Genomic DNA, 18,983 nt, shown 5'->3' on the forward strand with positions numbered 1-18,983 from the left:
TTCCTTGGGTGAGAAGAGAGGCAGTATTTTTGAGACCTTAGAAACCGAAACACGGAAAATTTATCTGTTTTCATTGTACTTGAAACATCTGAAGGGATAACCTAGTCCATGTATGCCTCTCCACATCCCTAACTGGCAGGTTGTATTCTCTCTTTTTGTATAAATAGATTCCAACTCTCTATAAAAAAGAATTGACTTATGAAAATCATTTAACTTTTAAGTGATGGTACCAGGATTGGAACCAAGGTTAATCTGACTTCAGAGTTTCTCTAAGTTACATGCTGAGAAAAATAGAAAAAACTGCAGATGTTTCTTAGCTTACAGTCTCTCCTGTTTATTTCAACAGTACTTGGGACAAATAAGAACTTTGCCTTTGTATATTTTCTTAAGCAGATAAAAATGAAAGCATGACTGCTTTCACACAATTTATGTTTTTGAGTAAAATACGTAACCAACTGAATTTCTATTTAAAATTCTTTATTCTAAGGGAGATTGTTAATAGAACTTTACTGTACTATATAGTTAACCTATGTGAATTGCCATTTTATCAAGTTGCCTACTGTTTTCTTAATTTAACTTTTATTTTTAGTCTGTAAGTGCTAGAAACCTTGCGTTACTCTTATTGATTGTATTTTGTTTTTATATAGACATTCATATGATCTTTCTTATTGCCCTATCCCAGATGTCTAAAACAGAATGAAATAGACAGATAGGGACATCTTTTGCTCACTACTGCTTTAAAAAAGAATATTTGTGAATTTTCGCCAATGAAATCTGTAGTTGATGTAAGATTTTGTACTATTGCCTTTTCAGAATAAGGAAGATAATTTTATTTATAAGTTTTTATTGAAAAGTTGCTAGAAGGAATCTTTTGTTTTTGTTTCATTTTGGTTTTTTAAGAAGGTTTTTAGAAGTTTGCTTTGAACTTATAACACTTTTTGTCCTTTGGCTCTACCATTTCAATTTCATTCACAATTCTGTTTTTTTTTTACTTTATTCGAAATGTGGGGATCAACTTACAATTTATAATATATCTTGATACAATTTATGATTACCTGCTCATATATCCTAATATATAGGCACTCAAAGAACACAAAGTGATGTTGGGCAGGGGGGGTATTTGCTTTTTTGACTTAATTATATTCAGTTTCAGTATGAAGATAAATAACCTGGGGATGGTGTTACTTCATGGTTATGGTTTAGCAGACAATCACAGTTGACCATCTCCACTGAAAATTTTATTTGAATTTGCTTTTAGGCTTTGAGAGAAATAGGATATGCATTTTTGGAAAATTAGGGCTCAGTCCCAAGTACAAGCTATCTTCATAGTACTAATAATTTGTTACTTAGTTTTTGTATATTTGTGTACATTCCATTGTTTCACAAATAGTTTTAAGGTGACCTCTTCTGAAATAATTACATAAATAACAATGAGTTATAAACAAGGGGAACAAAAGATGCCTGAGCTGTATGAATGCAAATGTGATTATAAAATAAAGTTTATGGCAAATAAACCTGAATTTTCCAGCTAATAAATCTTATATTACTGTTCCAGTTGACCTTCAAATTAGATGCTCAGTTTCTTTGTAAACAAATTGAAAAGGAAACACAGTCATTTAGTTTTTAACTTTACAAATCCTTTCCAGCATCAAGTTCTAAAGCTTCAGGCAAAGAGAAACCATGCAAAATAGTGATGGCTCCTCACTCATTTTTAAGGGAGGGATTCTGAATCTTTACAAGAAATGTTCAGAAAAACAAGTTAAAACTCGGGTATTTATCTGTGCAGAGCTTAAGAAAATGCTGAAGTCAATGAGAAAGTTTTCTTTTTCAAAGATGGGTAGTTTACTCCTATTTGAGAAACACTGAATCAGGACTTTACTCTTAAATTGTTTCAGGCCCACAAGGAATTAACAGAGCATGCTTTCTTGCACATTTGGAGGTTTTAAAGGTAAAAGTATTAGTGCTTTCTAGTTGTTGGGTCTGCTAGAATGAGGGGGATTCCATACCAAAATTAATGTCCTGGGACTGGTGTCTGAAAGAAACGCTCATCACCAGAAGAAGTCTTGAAACCTATCTGGTTGCCATGTTTATCTTAGCAGCCATACGGGTTGCCTCTGATAGCTTGGACCAATGAACTCTTAGCCAATTTTACAAGAAGTAGTTTGTACTGAGACAAAATGACTTATTTTAGGAGGCAGTTCTAGCTACTGGACAAATCGATCCTTCTTGAAAGTCATCTAAACAAATCTATTAAGTTTGTTAAACAATTAGGTTTTGCAGTCTCCTGCATCTTCCTTTTTGCTCTGCTCCTTGAAGACTTGCATTTCTACCACTCTTTTCAGGTTCTGATTTGGAGGTCAATGATGGTAGTAATCTTGATATTTTGATTTTAATCCTAATATTTATCCTGGGCTACTAGAACTATGAATAATGCTTTACCCTCATTCTATCACACCTGACTTATTCCTGGGGCCGTTTTTACCCATTCCTGTGGCATGCCCAGTGCTCCTCAGGAGACCCTTTCTAAATCTAATGAAGTTCTTAGACTCTAGACCTTCCTGGAAGCCCAGCAGGAAGTTTGAAGCAATTTATCACCATGAAGTTCTTTGTTAGATTCTCATTTATATACTTGTTTTCATTTCTTAGGTATAGTAGGATATTTTCGTTCTTTTCTGTGTTCTGGGAAGCAATTTTAAGCCAAAACTACCATGGAGAGGATAATCACAGTTGTATTTCAATCACAATTAGTTCCAATTTTGCCTCTCCAGATACAAATGTCTGTTGTAGTGTCTTGTCAATTTTTTTCTTCCCCAGAACACATTGTCTTTAAATTGAATGCTGATCAGGATAAATGCACAACAGGCTCAACAGGGAATTTTGGTTTTGTATTTGAAAGAAATAAATCAGAAGATGGGTGTTTAGATTCAAGATGTGTTTCCTGAGGGTCAAGAGGTGAATGTGTTTTTCATGGCCAAACTTGTTTTGCGTGCTTATGAGGACAAGATTAAATGGTTTTTATCCAGCTGCAGACAGAACCTGTTGTGGGGTCTTGGAAGTTACTCAAATTGTTAATCAGTATTAGAGTAACATTTTGTTAAAAATTTGTAAGAAAATTCTTAGTTATAAAAGCTAGTTGTGTAAGTTAGAGGTTAAAAATAAATTTCATTTCTTTGTTCTCTGTAGCAGTTCTGTCATTTGAAGTTGCAAAAAAGTTTGGAATCAGATTGCTATATTGCGAGTTCCATAGAAATATATAGTCCAGCATTAATTTGATAAGATTCTTCTGAAAAAAATTTAAAAAGAAAATTACATGATTGCTCTCTGGGATTTATGTATTTATAAAATACACATGTGGATGATTCACAAATGTTTATAGTGAAGATCTTTCCTTTGAGAAAGATTCATACATGTACCTTTACTTGATATCTTCTCTTGCATGTCTCAGAAAAATTAATACACCTCTTTCCTTAGATAGTAGTTGTTATTCTTTTTGGTGGTCTTTTCTTTATTTGGTAAATTTCTTGCTGTATGAATTCTTATGACTTAATAAGGAACTAAAAAATCTCAACTTTTCAGCCCTTCTTCAAGGTAGGATACCCACAAACCATCAAATCTCCACCATTCAGACCACTTACAAGAATTTGATTAGGAAGCTAATGAATAGTGACAAGAGGCATCATAAGGAGTTTTTCCTGTAGGAATGGAGGCCTAGATGTGTGCATCTGAACACCCAGAGAAGAATTTTCATTAAGTAGATTTATTTTTTTTCAATTTGGGATACACTGTTGAATTTATTGATAAATGAAGAGGCTAGAAATCACTATTAATGAAAAATACTAAACATTATGATGGCATTGATTCAAACAGTTTTTCATTGTGATCATCAGATGATGAAGCTTATGATATTTCATCTGTAGGAGCAGCAAAGTGTAGGACCCAACCTGGGATTGTCTACAACCAGCAGTGTGTCTCCATTGGAGGAGTATTGAAGTGTATTTGATCATTGGCTGCTCTTTTTAATATCTTTTAATTAGGTTTCATCTCTGGCAAAAATACAGTGGATTCTGCTATTTACTTTAAAGAACTTGAACTGACCTGACCTTTCACCTAGACTTGTCTGCATCTAGTATACATGATGCAAAGAATGACAACAATATATATTTGGATATATGAGCCAGAAATACAGTTGTACATTCTGGATACTTGTTTCTACACTTATATATCTCATGCATCACCAGTTTTTCTGTTTTTACCTCCTATATAGGTCATTGATGGCTGCATCATCATCTACACCATCTACTCCCATAACTAAATGTAATTTTTCCTTACCTATGTGCTACTGCTATTTTCTATCTGGTTTCCCTTATCCATTTTGCTCTTCTCCCCATATCACTTCTATTCTCCACATCATAGCCAGAGTCATTCTCTAAAATGTAAATGTCAACTTCCATCTCCTCCAGTATAAATCTTTCCTGTGCCTTCCTATGAAATTTAGGGTAAAGACAAAATTACTCACCTTTACTGATAGAGCTCCCTTGGTCTGCGTACATTCTTTTTTTTTGGGGGGGGGTTTATTAAATTTTTTATTTATATGTGACAGTGGAATGAATTACAATTCTTATTACACATATAGAGCACAATTTTTCTTATCTCTGGTTGTATACAATGTATATTCACACCAATTCATGTTTTCATAAAGTACTTTAGATAATAATGTCCATCACATCCCACCAACATTTCTAACCCCATACCCCTCCCTTCCCTTCCAACTCCTCTGCCCTATCTAGAGTTTGTCTATTCCTCCCACACTCCCCCTCCCTACCCCACTATGAATCAGCCTCCTTATATCAAAGAAAACATTCGGCATTTGTTTTTTTTTTTTTTTTTTTTTTTGGATTGACTAACTCCATCCATTTACCTGCAAATGTCATGATTTTATTCTCTTTTATTGCTGAGTAATATTCCATTGTGTATTTATGCCACATTTTTTCATCCATTCATCTATTGAAGGGCATCTAGGTTGGTTCCACAAAATTTAGCTATTGTGAATTGTGCTGCTATAAACATTGATGTGGCTGTGTCCCTGTAGTATGCTGTTTTTAAGTCCTTTGGGTATAGATCAAGGAGAGGACAGCTGGGTCAAATGGTGGTTTCATTCCCAATTTTCCAAGAAATCTCCATACTGCTTTTGATATTGGCTGCACCAATTTTCAGTCCTACCAGTAACCCAATCAATAAATGGGCCAAGGACCTGAACAGACACTCAGAAGATGATGTACAATCAATCAACAAATATATGAAAAAATGTTCATCATTTCTAGAAATTAGAGAAATGCAAATCAGAACTACTCTAAGATTTCATCTCACTCCAGTCAGAATGGCAGCTATTATGAAGACAAACAATAATAAGTGTTGGTGAGGATGTGGGGAAAGAGGTCTGTGTACTTTCTAAATCTCCATATCAATTCCCAGATTTTCTTCTGGTCAGCCAGATTTATAGTCTCTGTATCCATTATACCTAGCCCTGTCCCAGATCCTTTGCAAAAGTAGTTTCTTCTGCCAGAAGTACTTTTTCTTGTTTTCTTTAATAACTGTCTTTGATTCTTCAGATCATAAGCATCACTTTCTCGGAGAGCTCTTCAGGTTTACCCGATAAAATCACGTGTCTCCTAATATGACTTTATAGCCAACCTGCCTTTATACAGGTTACCACAATATTATTTTCATCTACATTTCTTTTTGCTTTGATTACCTGTGTGATGTATTAAACTTGTGGAAGAAGCCTCATGAAAGAAAAGGACCAAAATGACATTTGTTAGAGCACTTTCAATGCAATTTAAAAACATTAATTAAACTTCTTTTCTTTGATAGGCAACACAATGTAGCTGCTAAAGAAAATTGTTTTAGTGCTAGATTTGGATTGAATCCTGAGCAAGTGATTTCTCCACTTGATTTTTTGGATATCCTTCTGTATTTAGCACTTCACATAGTTAGCAACTTTTGCAATGGAAGTCTGGATGAATTCAATAAGATATTGGACTGATTTAAGGTGCTTTATTAATTTACATAAGCCCCCCTCATCAACTCCATTGCTGGAGTGTCTTCCATGTGTAAATCACCATGCAGAAAGCCTAATGGGAAGTAATAGCCCTTAAGAAGTTTACTACTGAGTTTGGATAACTCTATAGTCTATATATTAATAAAAGATAAATAATGTAACATTTGTACTTTAAAAAGTGTATAATTGAACATAAATACACATAGAGAAAGATGAAAACTCCCAGGAGAGAAAATGATAATATAAAACTTTCAAGCAAAAACAGGAGTGGTGAATTAAGGCAAAAATGCATGTTGTATCATTATGAACTGGAACCTAGGAGTTCTTCCTAGTGGTTGGTGGTAAATGAACATTAAAAGGTTGATATATTCCAGGTTTGTGGGGATTCCAGGTGTCATATGTCTAATTCTTACTGTACTGTTAATTGCTGTAGCCAACAGGATTGTGTTATTTGTTTCTGGTGAATATATGTTACCATTAAGTAGACTACCCACTATCAATTTGTGGTGGTTACCAAGTTCAGTCACTATTTGTAGGATTGGGTTCAAAGCAATTCTTCTTTTTAAAGTTACCCATCCAGTTCTTAGAGACACTTGATAATATTGCTGTTTAAGAAGGAGAAAATGTCAGAGTCATAGCTTTACTTGTAGTTCTTCACAAGAGAGGTAAATTTGATCCTATTTCTTTGACTCAATTTTCCATTTAGCTTATAATTACTAATGAATCCTGAAAACATATCTCAACTGTAGACTAAAGATATGAAGTCAATTTTTTTTTTTTATAAAAAATCATTCAAAGTTCTCCCTTCTCTTTCATAAAAGAGATTCGTCCTTGGGAAAGTGGGTGCAGAGACACCTGTGCATGATTGTTGGTCCAAGATCCAACTGCTACTTGTTTTGGCTGAAGCCCTTTTCTATTTTAGTTTCTACAGTACACCCTAGAGGAAAGCCTTAAAAAGTTAGTGTGGGAACTAAAAGTCTACAATTTCTCAGTGTTTGTGTTCACCCATTGAGCCTTAAGTTAGCATTTATGAAAACATTAACATACAACCCTTACTTGCTCCCTGGGCAAAAAAAAGCTCAGCTGGAATGGAGGTCACTTGATCATGCAGCTTTTCTGGTTATGTTTAAAAGGAATGTTTTGTTGGAAGAATATCCTTGGGTGATTGTGCTTGCTGAGAGGAAGTTTAATTAATTGTTTGCTGACAACCACAGAAGTATTAGCTTGCTATTCATTTCCTCACCACTGGCCCTTCTGGCATTTCATAATTGACAAGGTATGTTGAGGCCATTCTTTCCATGTATTTTTTTTTCTTTTTTAAGTATTAACTGGCTTGGCGGCACAGGAAGTAGAATAATTTATCCCAGAGAACAGTGATATGATCCACCATTATACTGTAAGTATTAGGAAATACTAATTCCAAAACAGCTGCCTTAAATTAACAGAGACATAAGATTTTAAAGGAACCCTCAGTCTTCTTTTAAAATTTATATCAAAATCTTGACTTAATAGGAGAATAATTATCTTGTTGCCAAATGGAGTGATCTCAACATTGGAGGTGACGTTACTATACTATTCTCTTTTGCTTCTGTGTTTCCTGGGACCTTAGTTTCTTTATTCTGTTTGAGTAATTGATGAAGCTTGTAGAAGAGATAGAAGATGAACATAGCCCCACTTTGTCCACCACCCAGATCTTCCCTCTTTCCTCGTATCTTCCTAGACTTCACATTTTATTTATTTATTTTATTTTTTTAAAGAGAGAGTGAGAAAGGAGAGAGAGAGAGAGAGAGAGAGAGAGAGAGAGAGAGAGAGAGAGAGAGAAAGAGAGAGAATTTTTTTCAGTATTTATTTTTAGTTCTCGACGGACACAACATCCTTGTTGGTATGTGGTGCTGAGGATCGAACCCGGACCGCACGCATGCCAGGCGAGCGCGCCACCGACCAAGCCACATCCCCAGCCCCTAGACCTCACACTTTAGAGTGTAAGGACAATTTTATCTCATTTTCTCCTCCGGGTTGGCCTCTTTTAACTTGCTTCTACTCAATCTTTGATTTTTTTTCCTTACCTTTTTTACTTTCCTTCTCTTTTGCTTTTCCTTTCTTTTGCTTGTTTTGTGCCCTCTGACATGGGACTATTAATCCAAAAAAAAAAAAAAAAAAAACAAGAAGATTCTTGGTTTAGGGAATACTTTGTAAGTGAAAAAGTAACAAAACAAAACAAAACAAAAAAAAACATGTTTTTACTTTGATAGTTCCTACTTCTGTAATCCCTACCAAACGGTACTTTTATTATATCTAAGACACTTATCTTTTCTCAGCCTCCAGATTTTCATCAGTGAAATGATAGAGAAGAGAGGTTGTCTTCTAGTATAGGTGGTAAGTGGAGGAGCCAGGCTCTTACGTCAAGTCTCTTCTCAATCAGAGCCTGCATTCTTAACCTCTTTATAGACAGAAATGTGCTTCCATTTGAATAACAGTGGAGCATATATTATTCCCAACCTGTGGATATTTTACATATTATGATCAGCAACAGCAGTGGTTCTTAGAGTTTAATGAATGAAGACACTTCTTTGGTTGCTAGTTGAGCCATTCCTGTGACCTCATCACCCTTGAACCTGAGAACTCAGTTATGAACTTTAGTCAGCCTGAGTTCTTCTCTGATTGGTCATTCCTTCCCATTTATTTATTCGGACATAGTTTCCATTATTACTATGGTAACACTTGAGTGGTTAATAATTGTTATTAGTTTTGAATCAAAATTAAGGCCTAGTTGTTCTTCTAGTATGTGAAAGTAGAATTTTGGTGCTTTCAGATATAATATGACTACTGAGTAGAATGTTTTGACTTTTCGAATAGAATATTGATTTATATGGAAAATGTGGAAGCCTTGTACACTTACTCTTTACTAACCTTCAGCCTTGGCCCCCATTATTAATAGGGCTGAAACCTACCCAGACAATGGATTGTAATCTTTGTATGAAATTTTGTCTCCAGGCATTTCCCAGGGACTGTAGGCTGGCTACCTTCCCCTTACCTTTCCTTTTTCATTGCAATCTCAGTTCCTTTGAAAAGGCAAGTGATGATTACAAAATTGGCTATAGGACAAAGACTGCCTTGCATTGTGGGGTAATGCCACTCTGATTATACTCTCTCAAGTTGCTTTTTAGCAACTACTTTTCAAAACATTTCAGTTCTACCTAACATAAAAGTTGTGCAGGTTGAATAGCCATAGCAGAGTGCTGGGTTCATAGATATTGGAGAAATCTTGCAGCAGGCATTCTTAAACTTAGATCTGTGAGTTCCTTAAATTTTTGGTGTGTGTGTTTCTAGGGAAGAGTATTCTAAATTTACAGAAAGAGCACAAAAGGCAGAGTTAGAGAGGAGCCAAAGGAAAGAGCTCAGGAAAAATTTGACTCAGTGGGACAAAGGGCAGAGTGGTGGAGGGAAGGGTTAAGAAAGGTTGTGAGGCTTAAGGAAATTTCTAACCCTTTAACCTTTAAAAATGTTCGATTGACACATTCTTTCATTTGATGGTACTATATGGTCCAGAAAGGAATGAATATGTCCAAAGGAACAACTGACTGAGGACCTACATATTTTCTTATGTGTAACCAAGCAGAGTAGATGTCTTAAATTTAAACATGTTTGTTCACTTTTAGGTAATAACTCTTTATATTAAATGTTCACTGTTAAATTTACTGTGTGTCTTCTCTCTTCTGATTGATCTCTGAGTAAATCAGGTGGTTGCTGAGAGAACACGGCTATCTTTCTGAGGGAGGATGCTCTCTTATAAATAATCACCATATAAGTTACTTAAAGTTTGTTTAAAAGAGGTATATAATTAAGAAACATATAATCAGAAATTCAGAAACTGCAGGTCAGTTACAAAAAAGAAAACTGGCCTGGAATGTGGAGAAAATAGTGAGGGTTGAGATTAGAGAAGGTGGTCTGTGAAGAGAAGTGAAATGTAAATAACCAAAGTACCTTTGAACAGGATTATGCAGAGTGAAGGCAAAGCAGAGAAGTAGAAGTTTCTCTCTAGTTTGTAAGGCATCATCAGTGGATGTGAATAAAAATATCTTAAGGAAAATATTATGTTAGCCAGGCATGATGGCATACCCCTGAAATCCTAGGTACTCCAGTGGCTGAAGCAGGAGGTCACAGTGTCAAGGCCAGCTGGGAGAATTTAGCTGGACTGTGTCTCTAAATAAAAAGAGATACAGCTTAGTAGTAGCGTGCTTGTCTAGTACACATGAGATAAGGGTTCAATTCCCAGTAATTAAAATGAGTGTTTTAATATAGTAAAAGTATAAATACAGGTAGAAAGGAGTTTTAAGAATGAAGTATACAAACCTATTTATTTTTCACTTTTTTCCTCAGCTCTTAATTATATTTCACATGTAGATGTTATTCCTAGAAGCTTTGCTTAAAGATAAGAAATTTGTTAACAGAATAAATTCAGAGGGCAATACTTCTGCATCTGTAGATGAGAGTAGGATGTTTAGGAATGTGAGATTGTTTCTTTGGCCACCCTTTGCAGTCAGAGTTGCCATTGAGTGTAAGTACTTTCTGTCTTTGTCTTTCCATGCATTGAAATAAGAACCGATTTTTGTACTCTCTGTATGTGTGTTTTAATGCCATGATGCTGTTAATCTGTAGGATGTAAAGAAAATTTATTTTTAAAAGGCCAAAACTCCAGTTTATTTACTTAATATTTCTCAAGTTTCATTTGATCTTTCTGATATAATACAATATTCCTTTAATATCTTTTAAAATAGAAAAGCACAAATCTAATGCATAGTCATCATAAATCATTCAGAACAAGTAAATAAGGAAAAATAACAAAAATAATTAGTGTCCCCCTCATAATATATAATTAACATTTTGTTACATATTCTTTATTCCAATCACATGTGCATGTTTGTGTGTGTGGGGGGGTCTGGAAATACATACACATTTACAAAATATATTTAAGATAGATATATTTTATAAATGATTATAATATTTTTAACTTATATAATTATATTGTTAATATCTTCTGTGAAATGTTTTTAATAACAGCATTCTAAATGAATTCATATTTATTCATCAAACTTATTAACAAAAGTTTTGCAAACTACCTATTATTCATTTCAGATACAACCCCCTCTTTTATTCCCATTTTAAACAGTGTAATGTTGAGATGAACATCTTTTTTAGCCATATCTTTGTGCACTGTGCATGATTATTTATTTAGTGCACACTTGTAGACTTGGCATTGCCAGATCAGAGAAAATTCATTTCTTTAAGTTTTTTTTTTTTTTCCCCATCCTTTTTTTTTGGTTTTCTTTGCGTGCTGGGGATTAAATGCAGGGCCTTGTGCAAGGCTTTTGGTTCTCATTGTCAAAATGCTTTTCAGAAAGTTAGACTTAAAAAAAAAAAAAGCATGTATGTTTTTCTCCAGTATCCTGAATGATATATTTGAAAACTCATTGCTGAAGACTGTCAGGAATGTTGGTAAGGCCACATTAAAGTCATTATGTTAAGTAAATTATCTGGAGTGAACACAGATGTTTCATTATTAACCTTTGGAATAGCCAAATCACAACTAAATACTACTGAACTCTAATTAGAAATTTGAGAGATTAGTTATCTGATACCAGAACAATTGTAAATAAGCTTAAGTGATAACATAAAAAATGGAGAAGTGCATATTGTAGGATTTCCAGACCATAAGGTTTGAGGGTCAGTTATTCTGGGAGACTGCAGAAAAAAAAGAAGTTAGTAATAACAACAGAGTTCTTGATGTTTTTGATGACAGAGAGGAATCTCCAGTCAAACAGGCAGCTACCTCCATGGAGACAGCTGTGCCAAGTACCACTATATCAAGTCACTAGACAGAAGGGCCGAGATGGCTTTTTGGTGCTAGTGCTTCTTCCTTTCCAAAACTGTGCAATAATAAATGCATTATATTCCACAGCAATATCAGTCAGCATTGAAATAAGACCCTATAGCAGACACATTCTATAGGAATGAGTTATTGGCACTGTTTTTTTTTTTTTTTTTTTTTTACTTAACCTGTCATGAATGTCCTTGAAATTCTGAAATAGTTTGGGTATGCTTTAATTTTGTGTCTTTTGTCTTTCTAATAATTAAATTGGTACAGCATACCAATTAATATAGTTTGTTTTCCCCATTTCTTTAATAATAAAATTATTGTAGCTTAAAAGTGCTATTGGCTTAAAATTGCTGAATGGTTATTATGGTAAATATCATAATGTATAAATAAAATGTGACACAAAGCATATTTTACTCCAAAATTTATTTTATTATAGAAGAAAGTAAGTATTAGGGAATCAATAAATCATGTATTTTTTTTATACATAGCAGGGGGATTCACTGTGACATTTTCATACATGTCTATAGCATAACTTATGAAATTTCATTTCCCAGACCCTCCTTTTCCTCTAATTTCCCTCCCTTTATCTCCTTATTCTACTCTAATGGTCTCCCTTCTCCAGTAAAACATTTAGAGATCACTACTTTAAGACTGGTAATCAGAGACATAATTAAAAATTTGTAAAAATATTATAAATGTATTGCTGCCATAATATGTTACTGAACAAATTGTTATAGCAGTGGAGAAAAAAGACATGGTTTTGTGAAGAGCTGTGGTCCAATACCCCAAAGTATTTATCTAAGATCTCAGGTATTGTCTTAGCTGAGAGCAGTAATTAGTCTACTGTGCAATGGTCAATCCCAATGACATCTTATTAACTTAGCTACTGACTTTACATTTTTAAATGTTTAATTAATTTTTGGGGAATACTAAGAGTTGAAGATGCACTATACAGATGAGCTGTATCCCCAGCCTTTTATTTATTTTTTTATTTTTTTGGTGATAGGGTTTCACTAAGTTGCTTAGGGTTTCTATAAATTGCTAAGGGGCTACCCATGAACTTGTGTTCCTCCTGTCTCACTCTCTCAAGCTGCTCAGATTATAGGTATACACCACTGCACCTGGTTTAGCTGTTGACTTTAGAATATGAATATAACCAGTTGGGTTAAGATCCAGGATATCCTGTCTAAAAATATACAATCTTCTCCAAAAATTTACATGGATCATTTATTCTATTAATGTACCATCTGTGAAAATCAAGAGGCAAAGAAAGATTTCTAGCTTACAAGAGAAGATGACACCTGGGAAATTGAAGTAAATAATAATAATATCAGTTACTATTATTGTAGTATGTGCATTTTATGCTTGGGACTATAGTAAAGAGTTATATAAAATCTTCAAAAATGCTCTGAACCATTGAGTACCACTCAATGGGAATTCTTCTCTGCCATGATTTGAAACTGTTATTAGGGGTTAATCAGCTATTTAGACTGGCAGTCTTTTAATGTACCTTGGGCAAAACTTAATACATTTTCAATGGGGTAATCCAGAGGATTGATTAATTGTACATGTTAGGAGGAGAGGATCAATGGTAACCCTTGCAAACCTGGGTTCTGTAACTCCATACCTAAAATCATATGCTAGGGGGAAACATAATAAAAATTGTGTTCTACCTGACGTATGATAAACAGGTATATTTATGCTTTGTGATGCGTATCTTTGTTAAAATCCATGACATGAGAACAACTGGCTGTTTTCCTGCAGTGGTTCCTGGACTAACATGGCAGCCTAGTGTCAAAATCCTATTTTTGTTCTCAGTCACCATGTGACTTCTGTCTACAGTGGAACATCTTTGTGTGTTCTCTGAGGTGGCACTCTTTATACTTCATGCCTCCCTATGCTAGATAGCCAATTGAGTGGAATTCAATTCAATTTCATTCAATTGAATGGAGTAGATGAGTTATTCAAACTTAATTTCTTACAGCCCCAGAATAACATAGGGATGTTACAGAACTGAGGCTAATAGCAGTGGTGATGAGTCTCTTTATTATATATGCCCTATTTTTTTTCTTTTTTTTTTTTAGTTATCAATGGACCTTTATTTATTTATATGTGATGCTTATAATTGAACCCAGTGCCTCACACATACTAGGCAAGCACTCTACTACTGAGCCACAACCCCAGCCTAGCCCTATTATTGTCTAAAAAAATTTAACATCAGTGCTCACAGTAACTCTACAAAGTATCCTTGTTCCATGAACTGAGATTCAAATGGTTACTTCATTGCAAAAGGTCACATAATATGGGTAAACAATGATCTTTGAATGAGAAATGAGAAATTATTCCATTGCTATCACTCTTAGCCTGTCTCCCTGCAATAATCCTGGGTAGGGCAAAAGAAAGGTGTACCCTCTATGTCAATTAGGTCAATATTTATTAAATATTAAAATAACTTCTGTTTAATTAGACGAGATATTTTTTTTTAGTAAGATCTGGATTTGAACCAGGCTCTACCTGGTCTAGTCTGTGTCTTTCATAGTGTCTCAATTTCCTCATTTGTAAAATAAGGATACTAACATGTTGCTATGGAAACTAAATGAGTTAATGCAGCTGCATACTTTGAAAAATGTTATTTAATAACAATGCAATGGTCTACTTACTTGATCAATGCCTTTCTATGACTCTGTTCTGGAGACCTGGTCATTTGGAGTTGAATTTAATATTCAGAATAGTTTAGCATCCTTCATTGTTATATATTCCCCTTGGCTTATAGGTCTGTTTCACTTTGTTATCTGTAATGTCATTTCAGGTTCCTATATGATAGTGGACTCTTCAGATCATGACCCTGGAGAAAAAGCCAGGCTGCAGCTGCCCACCATGAAGGAGAATGACACTCACTGCATTGACTTCAGCTACCTGTTGTACAGCCAGAAGGGGCTGAATCCTGGCACTCTGAACATATTAGTGAGAGTGAATAAAGGACCTCTTGCTAATCCAATTTGGAATGTGACTGGATTCACTGGAAGAGAGTGGCTTCGGGCTGAGCTAGCAGTGAGCACCTTTTGGCCAAATGAGTATCAGGTAATCGTCTGTGCTTTTCTGTTTTATGCTTTGATCTTTTGGATATCATTGCATGTGGAATACTTAGATGTAAATACTGGCTGCATAGTAAGAGGGTGTTTGTCCCTTTTGCATCTTCCCACACTATTTCTTCATGAATAGTTTGAATGAGTTGGCGCAAAACATTCAAATTGAGAAAATATTTCCACACAAGGAAGAAAGTAGGTTCAGGTCCAAAACTGGTCATTTGCTTGGCAAAGAGCTGCTTATTGACAGATGTATTTCTGTTACTTTTTCAGGAAGAAATAGCCTTTTGATTTGACTGAAATAGATTGAACTGGTTTCCTGATTTCCTGAAAATAACATTTGGAAAATAAATATGAAATATTATTTTATTCAGGTTTGTCTTGAGGGGGAGGCATTATGGTTATTTATTTAAATTTTTGTCAGTTAAATGTAATATTAAACTAAGCAAAACAACAATAACAATAAGTTGTCCCCCAACATCTTTGGAATTTTTTCCCCCAGAAATACTTAATCTGAGTATGATGCAGTAGTCACTGAATAATGTCAATGCTTATTTTATGTTCATGTGACTGAGTTTATGTGGTTTAAAAATGTCTGTCTACTCTTTTGGAGAGTGGTTCAGTGAACTTTATTGTGAGGTTTAGTGCCTGAAAACAGTTATCTTTTGTAAAGGCTCATTTTTCTTGTGCGTGTTAGACTTCAATATTTAAACTTTTAAGACTTGCCTATTTGTAATTTATTATAGTGTCTAATCAGAGTTCATTTGTGTAATGGCATATTTTATAAGAGTGAACAGTATATAAGGTAAAAAATAGCTCTATTTTTTTCTTATTTAAAAATGAATTATTCAGGTTAGGCTTGTTTTTGTTCCTGAAGAGGAAAAATACAAGGCTTTGTCTTACTTGTTTTTTCTTGAGTTGATGTTTTAATTTTATTAAAAATCTCTTATATCATAGGCATGGTTCCAGTTAAACTTCTCATTTTCAAGTTATGTGTTTGATGAGATTTCAATGGATTTTCATTAGGGATAGTTAATTCCATTATTCCTGAACAGACGGATGTTTCTCTTTAGTGTGGGAGAGCCATCTGCATTTTAGGGCCCACAGCTTCCGAAGGGCTACATATATGGTATGTGGGTTGGAGCGGGTGGGGGTTGTGTGTGAATGTGTGTAACTGCTTCTAAAGCATTGGCTGAAGGATCAGTGGGCCCATCTCTGAATTCAGTGGGTAGATGGCTGTCATCACTGGATCACCCCACATGGCTTTATCAGTATACTGATTTCATGAGAGTCTGTCATTGGAGCTCAACATAACACCAGGAAGAAGCTCTGATTCAGCAGAATAAGACTATCAACACATTCAGCCTCCACAAAACAAAGGACAGCTTCAAGAAATGAGTTAATTTAACAATATTATTACAAATGTGGGTTCTGTATCATATAACCTATATTTAGCACTGTATTTGCCCTTATGTGCTAATAGTTCTTTTAGGAATCAAACTGTTAACTGTTCCTTAAAAACAATAATAATGACAATATGGTAGTATATTTTGATAAATCCAACAATTAATTTATTTCCCTTCATGATTAAGAAATGATGTATATATTTTTATTTATTTGAAAACTTTAAAGAGCCCTATCATTGACTCTTGTGGCACAGTTTATTATGCTGTTAGTTTTAAGGTTGAGTTTTAGTCCCTCAAACTGGATGAATACCTTTTTGGTCAGCCTCATTTTGCATGATTAAGCTCCCTACTTTATATGTGCCTGTGGCTATTTAGACAAGCAGTGCAAAAAGTGTGGGCATGAGTTTCAAACCAGCCAGTAAGATTGTTGGAGATGTTAAAGAAATAAATGACTAAGTATGTAGAACTTATGGGTAAATGTCTTGTTGTTGAAGATTCAAATTTGAGCCATAGATAATTACTTAAATGATTATTTTGCTTTTACCTCTTTTGCTAAACCTGCAAAACTTAGTCAGTAAAAGTAAACGTGTGCTGTGTGCTTAGTGCTCAATAAATTACTTAGTTTGTGTTTTTATTGATTCAGTCATTTAGATACCTAGTTGTACCTGTACAGGTATCAATTATTATAAACAACCAGCATAACATATACTATTCTTATGAATAAATTTTTGCTATTAGAAAATACTATGAAAAATTAACCTCCCATACATTGTCAGCAGCTTTCAATATCAAATATCTGTCTTTCAAGTATTTGGTAAGTGCTGGTTTACAGGCAGATCCTGGTAGAATTTTTTTACTTCTTCATATTTAAAGGGGAACTCATTTGCTTTAAGTACAAGTTATCAAAGGGCATTTTTGAAATGCTGTATTGAAGTATGGTGGTTTGATTTCTATTTTTGTGTGATAAAAGGACTACCTTATGTCTACCAAAGTACTAGTTAGACTTGTCTTTCATAGGGACAAACTTATTATTCCAAATTTCTCTTTCTCTGGTCAAACCTGCTCAAGTAATCATTTAAGATCCTAGAAATATTTTATACAAAAAAAGTTTGTACATTTTTTCAGTAAGAAAAGAATTAAAAAATAAAATAAGTTTGTTATGAAGAAAACAAAACAAAACATATTATTGACCACAAATTGATTTAGATAAGACACTCATGAAACATCTTTTTAAAATTTTTCTTTTTTAGTTGTAGGTGGACAAAATATCTCCATTTATTTATTTTTATGTGGTGCTAAGGATCGAACCCAGGGCCTCCACATGCAAGACAGGTGCTCATACCAGTGAGCTATGGCCCCAGCCCCAAAACATCTGTTTTTTTAATAGAACATCTAATTGGACTCACCAGGATGAATTAGCTTCAGATTGTGAACAATCTGAACAACTTAATAAATAAATTGACCCACTGAGTTTCATTATTTGGCATTTCATATTTTACCTTTGTTTTTTAATATAATTTATGAAAATCTGTTTGTTCTGCCAATAATTTTGGTTCTTCATGTCCAGTTCAATTCATGAATGGGTAAGAATGCTGGCCACATAGAATGGCAGATTATGTTTTCATTCCAGGTACCTTTAAGCAGAAGAATACCCTTGACTGTACATGTTCAGTAGTCAAACGTAATAAGCAAATGAAAATTTAATTTTTTACAGTATGCAGTAATGCTTGCATATATAAGTAACTATTTCTCACCTGTGTCTTCCGACCAATTGATGTCTTTTCAGTGTAGTATACTACTAATAAAATTATATGACATTTGTTTTATTTGCCATGGTTGCATGATGTCATGGCATATATTTTTATAGGCCTCAGGTTAGTACTGAAGTTTTTTAAATTGACTGCTAAGTAGAAGTAGAAAGGAAAAAAAAAAAGTCCTTACAAGGCACCATCTCACTGTTACATTATAACTGAAGGTCTGTACACCTCTAAAAGGGTGATTTTCTCCACTCTGGAAATCTGACCTGTCTTTTATGCATAAAACTAAGTTCTGCTTTGGGATTAAATCCATTACTTTCTTAGTGATCAGTGAGGTTGTTACCAAATGAGGCAGACAGACGACATACATAACTTGCAAAACTATTAGTGGAAACCTAATCTGCTGTTTTCCATTAACTGGGTGCACATCATTAATCACAAAAATGATGCGTGATGAAAACTACAGGGGTTTGGCCAGAAATTGCAAAGTGACAATATTGTGGAATGTGCCTTTTTCCTCTGTAATTCGCAGAGAAACAAACACTGAACTTTTGCAGTTCATTTTCTTCTTAAGATTTTCCATTAGTTTTGGGGAAAAAAAATGTAAGTGGACAAGCATGAGATTTTCTGGCTTTGTCTCCTTTTAAAAGGATTATATTAACATGTATTGTACTGATATTTTGGCAGTAGAAAGATTGCTACTCTCCAGAGATCATGCTGGCATTAGGTCTGAAAAAAAAAAAATGGGACTTAAATCAAAAGACTGTTTCACTGAATAAAAAGGCTCTAAAAGAAAGA

At 34.3% G+C, this 18,983-nt stretch overlaps 1 protein-coding gene across 15 annotated transcripts in view; it reads left to right on the forward strand.

Annotated features, from left to right (window-relative positions):
- The window catches only part of Ptprk (protein tyrosine phosphatase receptor type K), a 522,697-nt gene that overhangs the window by 167,755 nt on the left and 335,959 nt on the right, over positions 1-18,983 (forward strand). For all 15 annotated transcript variants that reach the window (XM_078019195.1, XM_078019197.1, XM_078019198.1 and 12 more), the window contains exon 3: positions 14,746-15,017. In XM_078019195.1, the coding sequence (XP_077875321.1) occupies positions 14,746-15,017 (272 nt within the window). The remainder of the gene's footprint in view (positions 1-14,745; positions 15,018-18,983) is intronic.

The sequence above is a fragment of the Ictidomys tridecemlineatus genome, chromosome 8 (genome assembly GCF_052094955.1).
Source record: "Ictidomys tridecemlineatus isolate mIctTri1 chromosome 8, mIctTri1.hap1, whole genome shotgun sequence".
NCBI classification, from domain to species: domain Eukaryota; kingdom Metazoa; phylum Chordata; class Mammalia; order Rodentia; family Sciuridae; genus Ictidomys; species Ictidomys tridecemlineatus.